The 20,127-nt window shown below is 46.0% G+C and overlaps 1 protein-coding gene and 1 non-coding gene across 2 annotated transcripts in view; both read right to left on the bottom strand.

Annotated features, from left to right (window-relative positions):
• Positions 1 to 20,127, bottom strand: part of Mthfd1l (methylenetetrahydrofolate dehydrogenase (NADP+ dependent) 1 like) — a 184,621-nt gene that overhangs the window by 45,603 nt on the left and 118,891 nt on the right. Inside the window, exons 23-26 of the mRNA XM_051164179.1 lie at positions 19,207 to 19,307; positions 18,522 to 18,699; positions 5,444 to 5,551; positions 1,278 to 1,430 (exon numbers count right to left, since the gene is read on the bottom strand). Of these exons, the coding sequence (XP_051020136.1) occupies positions 1,278 to 1,430; positions 5,444 to 5,551; positions 18,522 to 18,699; positions 19,207 to 19,307 (540 nt within the window). The remainder of the gene's footprint in view (positions 1 to 1,277; positions 1,431 to 5,443; positions 5,552 to 18,521; positions 18,700 to 19,206; positions 19,308 to 20,127) is intronic.
• On the bottom strand, positions 4,101 to 4,268 carry LOC127205397 (U1 spliceosomal RNA). Its single transcript, XR_007832613.1, has one exon. It is a non-coding gene; the product is annotated as a U1 spliceosomal RNA (small nuclear RNA).

The following is a 20,127-nucleotide window of genomic DNA, read 5'->3' as shown; positions in this document are numbered from 1 at the left end:
TTCTCAGAATCTCTGCACCTTAAGTGAAAAAAAAAATTGTGCTCAGGAAACATTCTGCCCAACTGCAAACGAAATGGTTGAATATCAGGGAAAGAACTCCTGCGCACTCTTTTCTTTTTTGCATAACAGAGCCCTAGTATAAAAATTAGTATAATTTTTAAAATTTGGACTCAGGTCAGTTGCTAGCAATTGCAGTGACATTAATAGATGCTGAAGGATAGTCACCCCCTTTTTGCTTTTGGTTTTTAGTTTTTTGAGACAGGGTTTCTCTGTGTAGCCTTGGCTGTTCTGAACTCGCTTGTAGACCAGGCTGGCCTTGAACTCGCAGAGATCTGCCTGCCTCTGCCTCCCTGAGTCCTACAGGTGAGTGCTACTGCACCTGGCTTTTTGAATATTTTTTGTTTTTGTTTTGTTTTGAGACAGGGTTTCTCTGTGTAGCCCTGGCTGTCCTGGGACTTGTTTTGTAGACCAGGCTAGCTTCAAACTCAAATACCTGCCTGCCTTTGGCTCCTGAATGCTGAGATTGAAGGCGTTTGCCACCATGCCCAGTTTAATTGGCTGTAATTTTAACATTCTAAATGAAACCTAGGAGTAATCATGTGACAAAGTCAACTTTAAGCCACAAATGCCTATGGAGGGAAGCTAGCCTGGGTGGCCGGAGTAAAGCTCAGTTATTTCTCTGCTCACCCCCTCCCTTCTCCAACAGATATCCTGAAATAACAGTGGCCATTCCGAGTGACACAGTCCCGAGTCACGATGACCATGTGAAATGGGAACCCAGGTGACTCATTTTCTTAGCCAGGTTCTATCAGATGTGGCCAGGATGGAGCAAGGGGGTGGGGGACACTGATCCCCTCAGCTCCTAGGGTAGATGTTAGGGTCCTGGCTAGTGTGAGCAGCCAGCCGCAGTTTCCTCACAGACGTACAATATGATAAGTTGGAGCTGCTACGAGGTGAAAAAAATTTGTCAAGTCCGGCGCTGGGACACACTGCTCCTGAAACAGCACACTGATGACTTCTAGGCCACCACTCTCTGTCCCAGAAGAAAACTCTCTTCAAGACTCTATGGATCCTGAACACATGATCTGAACATAGAAGAGCCTGGCCTGCAATGGCAGGGGTGTTGCCCTCCTCCCCCCATTGTGTTTGGTGCTTAGAAAAAAAAAATAGCAAATACTGTCAATTCCTCCCCAGTGTGTGATTTGTAGAGTTGGCAGAATGTGATTAAGACAGGACAGCAATACAAACGAGGAAAGGCTTTGAAGCCTGGTACTCACTGTTCCCACCAAAGGGTAAATGAACCCGGCACCAATGCTGGCCCGGACGTCGCTGATGGGCAGAACGAAATCCCTCGGCACCCCCTTTTTGTCAGGCTCATGAGACAGGGAAAGGTGGGTCTTTGCCATGCAAATGGGCAAATTTCCAAAACCCTGTAAGAAAGAAAAGGAAATGCATTTACTGCCACAAAAAAAAAAATGCTGGTCCCATGGACCTGATCTTCATTTTATACCCCCTCTGCTGCAACTGTATGCAGATCTGAGCAGGTGCAGGTGCAGGTGCAGGTGCAGGTGCAGGTGCAGGTGCAGGTGCAGGTGATGCAGGTGCAGGAGTGGCTGCTCTATATGTTGAGCAAGAAGCTGAGGGTAAGATCTCATGTTTATACGGCCATTATTTAGCTGGGTATGAGGTCTACTGTTTACTCTGGAGGTTCTCCTAAAGAGGAGGGACGTGCGTGTGTGCATGTGCGTGCGTGCGTGCGTGCGTGCGTGCGTGCGTGTGTGTGTGTGTGTGTGTGTGTGTGCGCGTGTGCATGTGTGTGCGTGCGTGTGTGTGTGTGTGTGTGTGTGTGTGTGTGTGTGTGTGTGTGTGTGTGTGTGTGTGTAAAACCAAGGCTATTTTTAGGCATAGCGGTGGAACAGCTATAGAAAGCACACTCCAAGGCTATTAATATCCAGGAAGGAGAAAGGTAATCCGGTACAAGGCTCCTAATGAGGCTCTTAGTCTCATTGTCCTGTCCTTCTTGGAGTCTGCTGGGAAGCAAAGGGCCCTTTGTGCTGGCTGATGAATCATAGCTATTTGATCTATGATTGCATTATAGGAACTAAGATGAGGTCACAATTTCAGCCTCTTTTATTCTTAAGGACCAAAGTCGGTGCCTGACCCAGAATTCCAAAGGTGAAAGGGGAGGAAGTCATGTGCGGCGTCTTACAAAAAGCACAGTGTCTGGGAAGGGTGCTGTAATTAAGCAGCACATAGCGTTCCTTCAGAGACCTGACTAATTAATTGCAACCACATACTTGACACTAACTTTTAAGGAATATTCCCGTGGTAGACAGACAGATGACAGAATGTAATTGCTTATGATTCAACCTAAAACTATTTAGAATATTTTAGGGTACTATCAACTGTAGAGGGGGTGGGAGCTGTGTTTTTGAAACCCCTACTTTTACATACTAATAAGGATTTTGGTGAGAAAAAAAATTACAACCGGCACCCAGAACTTTTGATATTACAAAATGATTAAGTACTGGAATAATTCCTAGGAAGTGATATATATGTAAATATATATAGTCTTTGAAATTTATTAGAAAAATTAACAAATATATCATCCCATTAACATATTACATCATAAATAATATTTTATAACTAAAAAGGCTATTAAATAAATAATAGTTCTGAGCATTAAAAGTTCATGGGGAAAATACCGCAAACTTGATGACAATAACCTTCCTTGTTGTCTGTATAGAAGTGAAAGATTTGCCATAGAATGTCAAAGTGCAGAATGACTGGCGACCTTTTGGTGTGTGTTGGGTTATGGTTTAAGAGAGAGAAAGCCTCTAGCCGGGCTGACCTTCAACATTCTACATAGCTAAGAATGACCTTGAATTTATGATTTTCCTACTTTCACCTTCCAAGCAATTACAGGTTTGCAAATCCAAACTCACTTTGCGCAGTGCCAGGGACTGAACTCAGGGCTTGGTATATATGCAAGAACTCAGCTACTGAGCTATAGCCCTACTCTGGGAATCTTTTTTTTTTTTTTTTTTTTTTGGTTTGTCAAGATGGGGTTTCTCTGTGTAACAGCCCTGGCTGGACTCCCTTTGTAGTTCAGGTGGGCCTTGAACTCACAGAGATCTGCCTGCCTCTGCCTCTGCCTCTTGAGCGCTGGGATTAAAGGTGTGTGCCACTATGCCCAGTTTGGGAATCCTTTTTTTGTTTGTTTTGTTTTTGTTTTTTTGAGACAAGGTTTCTCTGTGTAGCCTTGGCTGTCCTGGACTCACTTTGTAGAACAGGCTGGCCTCGAACTCACAGCAATCCACCTGCCTCTGCCTCCTGAGTGCTTGGATTACAAGGCATGCACCACCACACCCAGCTTCTTTCTTTCTTTCTTTTTTTTTTTTAAAGATTTATTTATTTATTTATTTATTATGTATACAGTATTCTGCCCACATGCCAGAAGAGGGCACCAAATCTCATTATAGATGGTTGTGAGCCACCATGTGGTTGCTGGGAATTGAACTCAGGTCCTTTGGAAGAGCAGTCGGTACTCTTACCCTCTGAGCCATCTCTCCAGCAACCCCGCCCCTCTTTTTTTTTTAAATAAAGAAAAGCTCAGGGACCAGGGAGATGGTTCAGTGGGTAAAAACACTTACTGTTCTAAGCTTGAGAACCTGACTTCAAATCCCAAGCATTGGTGTGAAAATCAGGACATGGCTGTGCTTGCCTGTGACTTTAGCATGGCGGGAGTGCTGTGCAGAGAGACCAGTGGATCCTGAGAGCACCCTGGCTAGGGACCAGCCAAAAGGCTAACTTTCAGTTCGGTGAGAGACCCTGTGCTAAGGCAGTCAGGTAGAGTGTAATAGAGGAAAGCGTGTGACACTCTGCTTTCTGTGTGTCTATGCATAGGTGTGCATGCCTATACGCCTACATGTGTGCAAAACACACACACTCCCTCTCATACACAAAGGAAGAAAAGCTGGAGCCGGGAATGCAGCTTAGTGCTGAGCACCTACTGGGTGTGTGAGGGAGACTCTTCTGTTTCCAGTACGGCAAAACAAAACAAAACAAAAACAAAGAAACCAAGTAAAAAGACAACCCTCCAAGGGAGAGTGTGAAAGCAGTCCTCCACTACCACAAATTATAAAATGGGGTTTCCCACATCTGGGGAAATCGCAGGGGTCAGCAAATCTGGAGTGCAATGGATGAGCCTCAGCCTGGGAAAGCTGCCTTCCTGATCCTGCTCTATCTCCTCCTTGCCAGGTTTGTTTTTCCAAGATAGGGTTTCTCTGTACAGTGCTGGCTGTCCTGGAACTGGCTCTTAGATCACACTGGCCTCGAACTCACGGGGATCCTCCTGCCTCAGCCTCCCGAGTGCTGGGATTAAAGTCTGGTACCACCACACTTGGCTGGCAAAAATGATTTTTTTAAACAAAGTGTTTATTTATTTATTTTATGTATACAAGTGCTCTGTCTTTAAGCACACCAGAAGAGGGAATCAGATTCCATTACAGATGGTTGTGAGCCACCATGTGGTTGCTGGGAATTGAACTCAGGACCTCTGGAAGAGCAGTCAGTGCTCTTAACCACTGAGCCATCTCTCCAGTCCTGCAAAAATGATTTTTTTTTTTTATCAAACCCCAAAGAACATTCAACTTGGCACTGATAGGATTTAGTGTTTAACAAAATATCAATCATCAATTTATCAAAATATCAATTTATAAATAGGATAAAGGGGTTGGAGGGGAAAAGGCCAGCAGTGTTACTTGTAATGTAGTGATCCTCACAGCAAGCTTCTGAGATGCTGACTTCTACAGGAGTTAGGCTAAAGCAGGTGGAAGGATTCTAGGCACACAGCCCCACACCCCCAGCTGCTTGCTCACTTGTCCTTGTCACTGTGTAGAGGTACAAGACGGTGGAGCCTTGAATCCCTGAGGACAAGCTAATGAACCGCCTGCATAAAAATCATGCATGTCCCGCACCTCCCACCTGCACGGCGCAAGCGTTGTTAAGATACCGAAGTCCCACAATGAGGAAGTATTGTGTGCAGTCAAATGCTGACTCCTGCTCGGCACACCAGCGGGACACTTTAAAATTCTTCTGGCTGAGTGAGTGGCAGCATGAGTGAATATGGATGATACCCATACCATGTACACTGGATAGGGATGGAGTCCAGTGGGTAAGTGCTGGCTTACCACAGGAGCCAGGCCCTGGGCTCCAGCTGGAGCTGCATTCAGGATGTGACTGTCACTCACGTCCAGAAGCCGTGGATGCCCGAGGCATAGGATAAATGCTCTTACCAGGATGCTAACAAGACCTAGGCTACCATTGTAGTCTTTGTTGACCCTCAGGAGACAGGACTTAGCTGTCCTGAAATCAAGGTGTGCATCTTGAGATTGCGAGCCAGATGTCCCTGCCCCCATAAAAGTACAGGGGTCTTATTTACCTGTTGCGTATAGCGCTCGATTTTGGATTGCGCCTCTGGAGACAGCTCAATGTCCTTGGCTCCATAGACAGTCTGGGCAATGGTTCTTATCTTCTCCACAATTGGAAGCTGGAGGGACACGAATTACAATGGAGGTGTTAGACTTCGAAAATTCCCCAACAAGCGTAGCATTGAGAACCAGCTCCCCGTTCTCCTGTCACCCAGAAATGTTCACATCAGCAGTCAGTGATCAGGAAGGAAGCCTTGATACTTAGCCAACAAAAGCCTGTCAGCCTAGTTAACCATTTTTATCCATCTCAACATTAAAATAATGATTTATGTCATGCGAAAACATCCCTAAAAATAATCGAGATTCACAGACATTTTAAATACTGATATATTCGGGCGTTTCACCAGAAACTCAGACATTGACTCTCTTGTCACATTAGCTAGCCCTGGGAAATCAACCAGTGTGGGAGAAACTTTGAGAAGACTAGATATTCGCGAATGATGCTACACATAGTGACACATGCCCCAAATCCCAGCGCCGGGAAGGCTGAGGCAAGACTGCAAGTTTTAGGCCAACCTAGGTAACATAGCAAAGCTAGAACCAAAACCCGAAATAACGGCAACAACCCCCCAAGAGAAACAACCCCCATGTAAACAAACCCCCAACTCCCTCCAAAGGAAACAACCAACAAATCATCTCCAGCAAAATAAAAGCAAAGTGAAGAATACTGGTAAATCAATGTGTGTGTGCGCGCGCATGCGTGTGTGTGTGTGTGTGTACGAGCGCATGAGTGCGTGCAATGCTGTCTAGAAAATTCTAGACAGAAGAGCTAAGTGTAACCCTGCTGGAAGGACGCGTGACCCATTGACCGTGTACGTTAAGGGCATACGGTGCATTATACAGGTAGGAGAGTTAGCCAATAAAGACAGATCGAAACCTAGTACTTGGAACCTCCCCAACCCTGACAGAGCCACAGACAACTTGGAATGATGCTTTCTGGTACTGCAGATTATGTTTCTGTCAAGTTGTTCTGTGATCTGGAACTTAAACACTGGGTGCTTAACAAACAAAACAGAAATGAAAATGTAAACCCTAGACACACACACACACACACACACACACACACACACACACACACACACACACACACACACGCGCGCGAGCATACCCCCCTCCTCTACCTCCCTCCTTCCCCTAAGAATCAATCCACAGTGAGGAGGCAGGAAGCTAAATGTTCTTGGCTCAGTTGCAGGGGGAGGGGCTAACTGGCTCATCTTTGTGGAAGCTCTCTCTCTGCCTTTTCTCTTCTCTTTGGACGGTCTCTACTGCAAGTCTGACCTTCCCAACACATACCTCAGCAAGAAACAGCCCTGCACTACAGCACCATGTGGTCTGCTCTGAGCCAGAAATACCTCTGGCTGAGGTACTTCAGCAACTGCACCCATGACCTTGGGACTGTTGTGCCCTCTGCCTTCTTGCTTCTGGGATGGGCCCATGAAATCTCTTTCCCTCTTCTCTTCAAACACCAAACTCTCTGAAGCTCTCAGGTCTACCTCAAATGGCCTTCGGGCAGCAGTTCTCAGTCCTCAATCCTCAAAGGGATATCAGATATCCTGCATGTCAGATATTTCTATTACAACTCACGGCACTAGCAAAATCACAGCTATAACGTAGCATTGAAATAATTCTACGGTTGGGGGTCCCCACAACACGAGGAACTGTATTCAAGGGTCTCAGCATTAGGCAAGTTGGAAACCACGGGCTTAAGGACATTTCTTCTCTTCGTTAATGTTGGGAGCACCTGTGGTGATCTTCCCCAATGGAGGGGCTGCAGGCAAGGCTCACACTGCCTTGGAAAGAGCTGATGGATTCCAAGGTACTGATAGATTTAAGTGGCTAGACATAACTCTAATCCTAAAATCCCCTGGCTGGCAAGGTGCCTTTTACAAACCGTATGATATGAGAATTCCTTTGTGACTGTTCATCTCCGGAAAAGGACAACTGGTTACTTCCTGGCAAGGCAGAATGCAAACCAAGAGCTGGGGGTCAGGGAAGCCATTTCTATCCCAGTGTCTAAACGAGAACTGCCATCATCGGAGCTGCCCCATAGGCACAGACGCAGGGAGTGCTCAGTACAAGTCCAACGAGAATGCTATAGCAATGTTATAGAAAGCTCTATGGCACAAATGCAGAGACGAGGTTGGGCTAGAGACAGCTCTGATGGTAACACTTTCAGTTTTGGAACTGAACGAAGGGCTTTGCTTACACTATGCAAGTGCTTTACCATCGAGCTATATTACTAGCCCTCTTTTTATTTATTTATTTACTTTTTCCCCCTTTTAGTTTTGAGACAGGGCTTGCTCCAGCTGGCCTTGAAACCATGCGTAGCCTAGGCTAGCCTTGTACTTGCAAGCTAGGACTATGCCACGAAGCCCAACAAAACTCCTAACATACAGAACTCAAAGCTCATGTTAGCTGAAGAATAAAGACGGGCTTTATTCTCTGAGGCCAAGGATGTAGCAGATACTTTTATTATTGTGAAAGGAATCTAAAGTGAAGCAACGTGAGGAGGCTGCATTTTGGCTTGCAGTTGGAGGGCACATGTTCCCTCATTGCAGGAAAGGATGACGGCAGGAGTATGAGGCGCCTGCCTTCAGCACCCAACTCGCTCTCTCCTTATTCAATCTGGGATGCAAGTCCACAGAATGACGTCACCCACATTTAGAGTGGGTCCTCTTACCCCAGTCAGCCCAATCCAGACCCATTTGTTCCTCATGGACACACCCAGGGGTCTGTCTGCTAGGTGACTCTAGAGCAACTCGGCAAGTTGATAATACTAGTGTCGATAATATTAGCAACCACATAAACCACCTATTTACCTAAAGGTTACTCCAGCCACTGGGGTGGACAGTTACCCTCAATATGCAGGTGAACAAATGACTTAAATTTCTTGTCATCTAAGCACAAGCTCCTGGTGGTATAGGAGTTCCAGAAGAGACAGGAAAGTTTATATGATGAGGTGCTGGGGTGACAGGGAACTTCGTACATGAACCATTGATCTCACTACACAGCACATCCCTGAGCAAGGAAGTGCTCGCTCTGACACTGTGCTGAAGCCACCACAATCTCCTCTGCCGGCCAGCAACAGCTTAGGGCCGGCATACAAGGGTCAGCAGGTAAGGGTACTCACTGACGTGCCTGACTGGAATTCGATCCATGGCACCCAAGTGGTAGAAAAGTGGGAAATGACTTCTGAAAACTATTCTCCATCCTCCACATGGGCAGCATAGCATACGCCATCCCTCCAAGATAGACAAAGATTTCATGGATATTAGAAGTTCTTTCTAGCTGGAGAGAATCCTTTCTTCAAGCAAAAGGACCATTCTTTGGTGGAGGATGCCAATCATCAGGATCCTGCCTCCTTAAGCAGGGAACATCCGGTCCTGTGTATCTCTCCACCTTTGCTGGGCTTTTCATGTTGCCACTTCCGGTACCGCTCCAACCTTCCGTGAGCTCAAGGCAGTGCATACATCTTTTGCCAATAACTACTCTTTTCCTTGCTAGTGTTTACTTAACAGTGTTTTGGGAATACCAAGCCAGTGCCAGGCTGACTTTGTGAGCTGTAACTAAATGGGACTCCCACAGAACCCACGGTGGGTGGAAAAATAGGAAGCGGAGAGCAGTGGGGCGTTCTCCTCCTCTCCCTGGTTCTCAGTGCGTGGCTCTAAGCAGGCACTCCAACCCACTGAGCAGGAAGCCCCAGGCCAAGGTTCTGAGAGACTTCTCAACTATGATGTTTTCCAAGTAAATACACACAAAATATCTCAGTTAACTTATCCTTTAGGGTTAGTGTGAAACTGGGTCCGTATGAGTTCTAGTCATACTGTGGGTATAAATATATTGTCTTCAGCAAAGGAACATTCTATTCTTTCCCTGCTTGGTTGTGAAGAGAAGTATAAACTTTGGGGCCAGCCCAGTGTAATGATCTTCATCTGAACTAAGATTCACTCACACTGCTTCATGGCAAATGATAGCTCTTATAAAAAACAAATGAAATGATAATGTTATGAGTGTTTATTCATTTACCCGCATTCCTATGATTGTGTACACAGGGACGAATCTGTTTATTCTTTTCCCCTGACAGGGCTAGTGTCTAGCAGAGTGGTGCGCGCGCGCGCACACACACACACACACACACACACACACACACACACACACACACACACATACACATACACACACAGAGTATGCCTTGCCCAAGCCTGTGCTAACCACAATATCAAGGCGTCATTAGCAAGTTTCGGGGACTTTCTGTACAAGAATCCCTGATGGGGTGCAAACAATGGCACAATAAACAAGAGTAACTGGGGAGTACGCAATCAAGGCTCCGAGTAAACATGAAGAAGTCAGGAGGCAGCAGACCGCAGGGAAGGCATGGCGATCTGCAACAGCTGGCCAGACATTAAAGGGGACTCTCAAGGGTGTAGTTTGGTGGTAGAGCACTTGCCGAGCATGCACAAGGCTCTGAGGTTGGTCCCCCAGAATGAGAAAAACAAAACCAAAACAACTTGAATAGCGTCTCGAAGGAAGGACAAGGAAGATCTCAGCAAGCAAAAGAAGGAATGATTATCCTACAGGAAGAGCAAGGCAGAAGCCTGGGTCCAAACAGCAGGAGACAGAAAGCTTGTTCTAAAGTCGTGAGCATCTGACTTGGGCAACAGAGTGGTATAAAATACAGTAGAAAGACTTCAGGGCCTTGAGAAGTGGCTCAGTGGCGAAGAGCACTGGCTGCTCTCGCAGTGGACCTGGGCCCAACTCCCAGCCATCTACCTGGCAGCTCACAACCACCTGTGGCTCCAGCCCCAATGGATCTGATGGCATCTTCTGGCCTCTCTAGGAACCAGGTGCACAGGTGGTGCCCAGACACACATGCAGCCAAACATTCTACACACCGAATGAGAATCAATGCTTCATAAAGCCGGATGCCTATATCAGTGTTGGTGATCCTTTCTGAGCTAACCCTATGCTAGGCCTTGACTTCTCCAAACACATTCCATGCCAGTTTTCTCCCAAGCCCCTGAAACTGACAGTTAGAAACCTGGAATGTTCTAGAATAGAAGTGTTCAATGGAATGGCTGTCACCATGCAAATGCTTTCCAGCTGTTCCTTCTAGCCAAGAAGAAATGCATGTCATGGAAGCGTTAAAGCCCTTGGAATGTGACTAGTGCATTTAAAAAATGACTGAGGAAATTAATTATTAACTTTATTTAGTTCATTATAATCTAAACAGCTGCCACTGTCTTGGGCAGTATGGCTTTAGAAAAGCAATATGACCAACCATCCTATTGTTGTGCAGCTTGTTGTTGTTGTTTTGTTTGCTTGTTTTTCTGAGATAGGGTCTCTCTGTGTAACAGTCCTGGCTGTCTTGGAACTCACCGAAATCCACCTGCCTCTGCCTACTAAGTGCTGGGATTAAAGGTGTGCACCAACACCACCTGGCTTGTGCAGCTTCTTTTTAAAAAGTTATTTTATTTTGTGTGTGTGGGTATTTTGCCTGCATGTATGTCTATGTCACAGTGTCCATGGAGGCCAGGAGAGGGTGTTGGATCTCCTGGAACTAGAGTTAAAGATGGCTGTGAGCTGCCATGTGGGTGCTGGAAATTGACCCTGGGTCCTCTGGGAGAGCAGCAAGTGCTCTTAACTTCTGGTTCATTTTCCCCAGCCCCATGTATAGCTTCTTGCATGCAGATGTTGGTCTAATGATGCCATCAGTGTAAGGTGGAGGACATAGTGACTTTTCTAGGTCATGCTCATGGCACAGCTTTGGTGACCGAGGCTGGGAGAAGCTACTTAGGAGTCATATAATATGTTATTCTTGAAAAGGTTCTGGAAATACCCAAAGAAACTGTTAAACTATTTACAAGCTTTCTTTTTTTTTTTTTTTTTTTTTTTTTAAAGTAGAATAAACCAGCCGATAAATCCCAGAAAAGTGTCTATGGTTTTATATATACTTTTTTATGATTAGTTGTGTGTATGTACACACACACACACACACACACACACACACACACACACATATGTCTGGGCATGGTGGAACATGTATTTTACCAAGCAGGTGGCAGGCAGAGGCAGAGCTCTGTGAGTTCAAGGTGAGACAGGGTTACTTTGGGTAGTTTTGGCTGTCCTAGACTCGCTTTATAGACCAGGCTGACCTCGAACTCACAGTGATTCACCTGCCTCTGCCTCTGTGAGTGCTGGGATCACAGGTGTGTGCTACCATGCCCAGCTTTCCTAACTCTATTCTAAAACGTATTCTTTTATCCACAGAGAAGTACAGCTGTCACCCCTCAACAGAGATGCCCCTCTTTATAGCAAGTGGAGACCATTGCAGAAAACAAATGGTCACAACACAGAGATTCACACATCACGGAGACCCAGCCCCAGTGGATACACCTATAACAGAACTTGCACCGAAGGCTCAGGAAACATCACAAAGGAGGGGGTAGAAAGACTACAGGAGCCAGAAGATCAAGACATCCTGCTGTGAGATTGTATCTTCCTGAAATGCGGCCTGAACAATGACAATATTAATAGAAATATGAATGCGGAAGAGGAAATCTGGGAGGAAGGTCCCGCCCATAGGCAGAGGACTACAGGTCAGCAATGACTGCTGAGATCAGAATTAGCCTCTCCCAGAGACGAGACCTTTAGTCCATTATCCAGCACAAAGTGGTCAGCTGTGACGTCATGCACACAAAAGCAACAGAAACGGTCTCAGCTGGCTGAATTTATATATTTATGAATTCTCAACAATAATCAATGAAAAAGAGGCCATTAATTTGAGAGGGAGTAAGGGGGGCATTGGCAGGGTCAGAGGAAGGAAAGTGTGGAAGTGACACAATCACCTTTTAACTAATGCAAATCACACACACCCCAAATAAAGTGGATTGTTTGAAAAAAAAAAAAGCTGCTAGAAATAATAATGTAAAAAGACTTTGTGGGGCTGGAGGGCTGGGCTGTCTCAGTGGACAAGAGTGCTTGCAGAGCAAGCATCAGGAACAGAGTTCGAATCCCCACATCCACTGTAGGCCCAGTGCTATGAGAGACATAGGTTGATGGAGTTTGCTATTTGCCAGTCAACCTCCAGGGTCAGTGAGAGACTCTCTTTCTCAATGGCATAGGGTACAGAATGATGAGGTAAGATGCTCTTGCGTGACCTCCAAGTGCATTCAGGTACACATACCCCTCCCCCAGCCACACACACGTGGACATATGCCAGAGAGAGAGAGAGAGAGAGAGAGAGAGAGAGAGAGAGAGAGAGAGAGAAACAACAACAACAACAAACCAATGTCTCATAAACAAACAGTGATGTTTCTGCTTACTTGGAGATCGGCTGCTAAAGGCAGCAGCTTGGAAAAAAAAATCTCCTTCAAGTGATGAAAACACTACATAGTGTTCCGCTACCCACCCCTGACCATATCTTAGTAAGCCCACGCGGTTGCTGCTTCAGCTGGGCACCAAATAAAGTCATTGGTATGCGTCCTGATATGCTGAATAAAAAATAGTACTCTTTTGTTTCTCCAAGGCCATGGAGCTGAAGGCATGTAGGTTAACCATTTTTATTCTGTGATACTGGAATAATGCATTTTGATGCCTATAAAATATTTAAAGAGAAGGATCAATTAATAACTTGTAAGTCAAATATAAATCTCCAGGTGCACGGTAATTATTACTACAGCTCATAGTCTGTATTTTAAATGAAGCATTAATTTTTCAATGACATCCACACACTTTGGCAGGCGCCCTTTCCGGTAATTCCAACAGACACACAACTGGAAACTGCCCGTGTTCATTTGCCCTGACCAGACAACATGGGTACAAGGGCTGCAGGGCACATGTGCCACCTGGTGTCCCAGAGCAGCTGTCATTGTTGCAGGGAAGATCAGGGTTCTGTATCTCTGACACAAACCATACTTTGTGCCAGAGACATGTGAGTCACCGAGGGGGTGAGAGCATAAACTTTCTAGGAGCCTGAGCCCCAAGAATCCACCCTGAGCAGGGGGTTCACTTTAGAACCCCCGAGGAAACTCATCTCCTCCCCCACCCCCTCCCCCCACCCCGCAAGGCAACTGTGATGTGTGATGCGGAACAACAGGACATGGGAAGTGAATAAATGTCGCATTGTTAGAAAACCTGCATTCACCACTGAGAAACACTGCAAGTAAGGAATTTGCAAGAATGATTTTTTTTTTTTTTTTTTTTATTCTCAAATAGAATTCTGCAGGCACTACCACACTTATTTGCAATTCTTTTCCCCCCCTTGAAATTTTGATCTTCCTCCTCGGCTTCCTGAGTGCTAGGAATTGCAAATGTGCACCACCATGCCCGCTTGATCATGCATTTTCATGGTGTATCTTCTCTTTCGCGTCTCACAACCCAACTCGGAAATGTGTGCGTTGTAAGAGCCGTGGGAACAAACACAAGGCATTGCTCCATTTCACTTTCATGTGCAAGGAGCCTGTGCACTTTGTATGTGTCTGACTTTCCTAGCTGCATAGCAAAGCCATTTCCTGTCCACTGAGATGTGCTTCCGGGGGAAACAACCCCGGGTTCAAGACCAAATGTCTCCTTCAAGACTGAGAAGTGGGCTGGAGTGACGGCTCAGCTGGTGAAGTGCTTGCTCTGAAAGCCTGGGGACCTGAGTTTGATCTCTCAGAACCTACATAAAAAAAAAAAAAAAAAAAAAAAAAAAAAAGAAAAGAAAAGAAAAAGAAAAAGAAAAAAAAAAAAAAAAAAAAAAAAGACAGGTGTGGTGGTGCACACATGTAATGCTAGCACTGGCAAGGTGGAACTAGGTAGATGTTTGAGGCTTGCTGGCCAGGCAGCCTAGCCTCCTTGACCAAAGAGAGACCCTGTCCACTGGAGACAAGGTGCACTGCTGCTGAGGAACCACACTTGAGGCTGTCCTCTGGTTTCTACACACATGTGCATGTGTAACACACACACACAACACACACACACACTCACTGAGAGGGAAGGGGGGAGAGGGTGGAAGAGGCTTATAAGAAAGAAAACAATTTTCTGGAAAAAAATCATTTAAAATAAAGACTCAACTTCTTGAAACTGGGGTGAATACATGTCTCTCCTGACTCTGAAGGGAACAGTTACCTCCAGATGGATTTAACTACGTCTGGTGTCTTTAGGGTCCACTTTTAGTCCCTACAATGAGACTATGTTCTCATCTCGTCTAAATGTAAAAGGCCCCGTGAGAATGGGACAGGGGTAAATGGTGGCTGTCTCACTGGTGGGGTGACCTTCCTCGTTTGCCATTGGAGATTCTCTCATAGAGGGAATAATGCATTTCTAGAAACTTCCATCACAATGATGTTCCACTTTTCTTGGGGCACATAAGTGAAATCACACACTGTTTCTTTCTGATCAAGTGCCACTTCTTCCCTCAGTGAGACAGAGCTGGCAGGGGCTTGGCCAGACCCACATGGGACAATGAGGAGGGTGCTTCGGAAGTCACGGTGGTTCTTGTGTGACACCCAGATCTCTTGTGGCCATTTAGCACATAGGAGTGAAGCACCCGATGGACTGTGGAGGTGCGTGAAGGTCAAAGGTAAACCCAGAAGAGCCAGAGTTGGGCAAGATCTGTTTTGGGTGTCATGGGAATTGGGGATGAATCATGCAGAGGAGGCTGGTGCGGGGCAGGACAGAGGACTGGAGCTCTGCAAAGGCAGCTCACACACAAGTAAGACATTGAGACTATAACAGCACAGGGGCAAGAAAGGCCAGGAGGGAAATGTGTGGGTAGCTTTATAGTTTACTCCAAAGGGCCCAGTACCTAGGAAAGAGAGAGAGGAAATGGGCAAAGACACGCAGGCGTAGGTGAGCAAGGGAGAGGTGACAACAGGAGGACAAAGTAGGGTCAGGGACATGAGTAAGGAGAAGGGGTCTGCAATCTGTCTCATGGGAGCATGCCCCATCTCCCTAATTGCTATGAAATTGGTAAGACATACAGAGATGAACAAGTTACATTTTAAGTTTTAAAAATTCTACAAGTTCAACCCCACATGCACAGTAATGTATGTAAAGCCATAGATGCAGACATTTAAAAAGAATGACTTTGAATCAGTCACACCTCTACTCTACCAAACCCTACTTTATATACATAGATGTAAGCATATGTGCACGGATACATGCATTTACATTTATGCATATAGATTTTGAGGATCTGGTGACAAATGCCTCAAGTCTCAATTACAAGAGAACTCACAGGACCTCACCTCTAACTGGGATATGCTAAATTTCCGGTTTTCCTCCACCCAGCCTCCGCGCCCCCCCCCCCACCCCCCCCCCCGCGCGCATCCCAGAGAATGGTTCTACGTAAGTGACAGGAAAGACCTTCTCACAAAAATCACACGTGAGCCTGCCTTCCTGTGAAGGTCACACCTCAAAATGTCTGCAGGTGTAGAAGAGTAGAGGGATCCGGAGAGAATAAAATCCTGATGGAACAAACGAGAATCTGGCTCATTTTCAGCGTCACCCTCCACCTTTGCCAAAATGGGTTTTTCTGATTCTACTCACAGCTCTCGAGTCTCAAAGAGAAGGAAGTGTGTGTGATTGATCTAGTGTGATTCTGCCTGATGCTGACAGTGCATTAAGAATGCATGCACCTTACAAAGAAAAGCAACTCTGATTTGCCAACATATGACATTTTAACACAAAAAATGGGTACTCAGGAAAGAAAATAATTAAAATGCAAGTGGAACACACAAAAAAGAAGGGTTCCTTTGAGAGTTGGTGGATGTCACAGACTTTTTGAAACTCCAATCTCAGCACTTGGGAGGCAGAGGCAGAAAGATCTCTGAGTTCGAGGCCAGTCTGTAGACCTATAGAGCGAGTTTCAGAACATCCAGGGCTTCACAGAGAAACCCTGTCTCAAAAAACCCAAAACAACACAAAACCATTGCTTTCCAACTTACTATGTATTGGAGAACAACCTTGACTTCCTGACATGCCTCCATGTGAGTCCCTGGGGTTGAACCCAGGTCATTGGGTTTGGTGGCATGTATCCTCACCTGCTGAGCCATGTCACCAGGCCTCCCCTGTTGATCTTGACTGTAACCCAGAATATTCTAGTCTCTCATCCATCAAGGGGCCTTCCCACGAATCAATCCATTCGGCACCACCACATTTCTTTCTGTGAGCCCTTCCCACAAATGCTACATGTTGGTGATATCCCTCCTCCAGCGGGGACTCTGTGGCCTATTCCATTTCTGTCACCTCTCTAAGATGAGTTACATAAAGTCACTGTCCCCTCAAGCACTTCTCCTCCCTCAAACACACCTCTGCACACAGTTTCCAGGTGCTGAAGATCAAGGTTGGATGCTAACCTGTTCCCTTAGTCCTGCCTCTTTCTAGTTCCAGGACAGTGGGCAGGTTCCCCCACCTCTATGAACAGCTGCAAAGTACCCATGTAGGTGGTATGTGGACAGCCCCCCACCCTTGCGATCTTGCTTTATGAATCTCTGGGCTGACAGATGTGACTAAGCCCTCCCCACCTTGCTTGGGTTTGCTTTCTGTTCACACTGTTGAGTCACGTGAGCAGGAGCGAGATTGGTGGTATCTCTGAGACAGGCTTGGGGAATTTGTTCAAGAAGGAGATGGGAGGAGTGGCTGTCAGCTTCTGGGCTGACCTTCTGGAAGCCATAGACAACCTGAGGACAAATCCATTGGCCAGAGCAAAAGCCGTGAAATCCAGAATGTGAGGAGGGTGGAAACTCAGGCTTTCTACTTAAGGCTCAATGCAATGTCAAGAGCTGTTAAAAAACAAACTATAAGGCTGGACATAGTGACACATACTTGCAATCGAAGCACCAAGGAGGTAGAGGTAGGAGGGACTAACAAGTTAAGGCCATCCTTAGCTACACAGTAAGTTCAAGGCTAGCCAGGAGAGCCTGTTTCAGAAAACAAAACACCAAGAAAAGAGAGAAGCCAAGCTTGGAAACCCGGGATTCCTACTGCTGGCTAGACAGTCCAAAAACTGTAAAGCGTGTTGAACACACACACACACACACACACACACACACACACACACACACACACACACACACTCTGCATGCACATGGTCACAGCCGCATTTATAGTAGTCACGTGGTAGAAGCAATGTAGGCCTGTCAACAAAATGCAGTCTATGTATGCAGTGAAGACAACACCCAGTTTGAAAAGAAATGACAAGTCTGACATAGGCTATGACACCGTGGACATTACACTGTGTGAAACAAGCCACAGTAAAAAAAAAAAAAAGAAAGAAAAAGAAAAAGACCAATACTGCAAGATCCAACGTATTATAAGGTATCTACGTAGTCAAATTCCTAGACATAAAGTAGAATGGTGGTTCACAGAAAGGCACACGAGGAGCTGTTCAGTGGATACAAAGTTTCAGCTTTCTAAGATGAGATTAGTTCCAGAAACTGGTTGTACGACACCGTGAATGTACTCAGCGCCACTGAATTGTACACTTACAAGTGGTAAAATAGGTTTTACTACAAGGAAAATTTTGCATGATAGCATGCAAGAAAACCACAATGAAGGCTGGTGAGGTGGCTCCATGGATGAAGGTACCTGCAGCTGAGCCGTACCCTCGGCTCCATGCCTGAAACCCACACGGTAGGCAGACAGAAACACACACACACACACACACACACACACACACACACACACACACACACACACACACACCGGAAAGAACCATAGCAGAAGTGGACAAGCAAAACGCTTCATAATTGAGAAGTGGTGAGACAGTTTAAAAGTCTTGTTACTGGAAGGTCATTCCCTGCAGGCATGAGCTTAGCACCTAGAACCCTCCCCTCCCTTGAAAGCAGAGCCTTGGCCTTAAGAGCACAGGTTTGGGGCAGGAGTAGGAGCTGCCCTTGGCACACAGACCTTGCCAGATTGGCTTTACTCATGAGTTTCCTTCTCTGTAAAGCCTCCAGGAAGGCTGCATGAGATGGCCCATGTAAACAGTGCTTGACGCCCTGGCCGTCTACAGGATACACTGTTGTCATGGTGGTTGCGACTTACCTGCACATCGTACAGGAACTGGAAGCGGCTTCTTTTATTTGCAGCTTCTCTCACAGCCCGAGCCAAGTCCACAGACCCTTTTCCTCCAACCGACCAGTGATAACAGGGGACCGCATCAAAAGCACCGGCCCGCTTAGCGAGCTCACACACTAAGTCGATCTCCGCGCGGGTGTCAGTCCTGGCAACGAGAATGTTTGTGGGTTTTTTTTTGCATCTGTGTTCACTTAGTGATGTTTTGAAAGAAAGACTAACGGTTTACACAGAACTTCACTCCCTAACACTGAATATATTTTAAACATCAAAAGTGGTCACATTGTGTTTAAATAAATCAGACTTGAAGAAAAGCACATAGAAAGAATCCTCTCTAACACAACTCAAATATTTCAGGTTGTTCTGGGTTTTTTAACCTAGAAAATTCCATAACGTTTCCTTTTGATCATTCATTGAGTCTACCAGACAGAAGCCCTGGATAGAATGGCAAAAACCAAAACAACCCCCTTCCACAACCACATGGTAATTTACTATCTGAGTTTCATTTCCACAGTAACACTTGAGAACACATTTGTGAAAACAAAACGAAACCAAAGCAACAGAATCCCATGTCTTTCAGATGAAGCAGAGAAAGCCAAGTGCCCCCAGGACACAAACGTGGTCACTAGTGTGGCCCCACAGACAGCAGACTCACTTGAAGACATTTAGCGCCACCACGACGGGCACCCCGAAGAGCTGAGCGATCTGAATCTGTTTCTGTAGGTTACAGCAGCCATCAGCCACCAGCTGAATGTTCTGGAAGGAAGTCAGCCTCTGTGTCATTACGTCTTACTTACCATCAGACTCCAGCAAACACCCCCTGCCACCGAGCTGAACCAGCCTCACCACACGGGCAACTTCTGCACCTATCTTTTCTTACTTTATTGTCCTAGAAACTTCTAAAAGAAGGACCTAAGGCTACCTTGTGTTTCTAAGAAAGATGGCTGCAGACAGAGGTGATTTACGTTCCAATTAGGTTACAGAACTATTCTGAGGCCAAGCACGTGCATTTGGGTCTTGGGCCAGGCAACTATGGAGGACCGGCCATCAGAACACAAGCAGCCTACCTTTTGCAGCCAGAGGGGCAAAAGGCACAGTCTCTGGGATACTGAGGGGGTGGGGCAGGACTCCAGCCTAGCTAATCTGGCTTAGGCCCATGGTGCCACCTGTAGGAGTCAAGTGGTACTGCCCCCAGTTGACTTGTTTATCCACAGGAAGTGACTGCACTCTTATAAGCCATAAAAATAACTGTGCACCTTCCAAGAGTCACTTAAAAAAAAAAAAAAGGAAGACATAGGTACAAGCTTCACTCTTTCCTGGGATTGGATAGATGTCTTGTCTTCAGCTTTGAGTTAACTGGATGCTTTTTACCCCCTTTATCCCACCCAGTTTCATAAGCATTTTTTTTTTTTTTTTTTTTTAGACAGGGTCTCTCTCCTTAGCCTTGGCTGCCCTGGACTCTCTTTGTAGACCAGGCTGGCCTGGAACTCACAGCAATCTGCCTGCCTCTGCCTCCCAAGTGCTGGGATTAAAGGCCTGTGCCACCACGCCCGGCTCCATAAGCATTCTTTAAAAA

Source organism: Acomys russatus, chromosome 21 (genome assembly GCF_903995435.1).
Source record: "Acomys russatus chromosome 21, mAcoRus1.1, whole genome shotgun sequence".
In the NCBI taxonomy this organism is placed as follows: Eukaryota; Metazoa; Chordata; class Mammalia; order Rodentia; family Muridae; genus Acomys; species Acomys russatus.
This window is presented reverse-complemented; position numbering and strand designations above follow the sequence as displayed.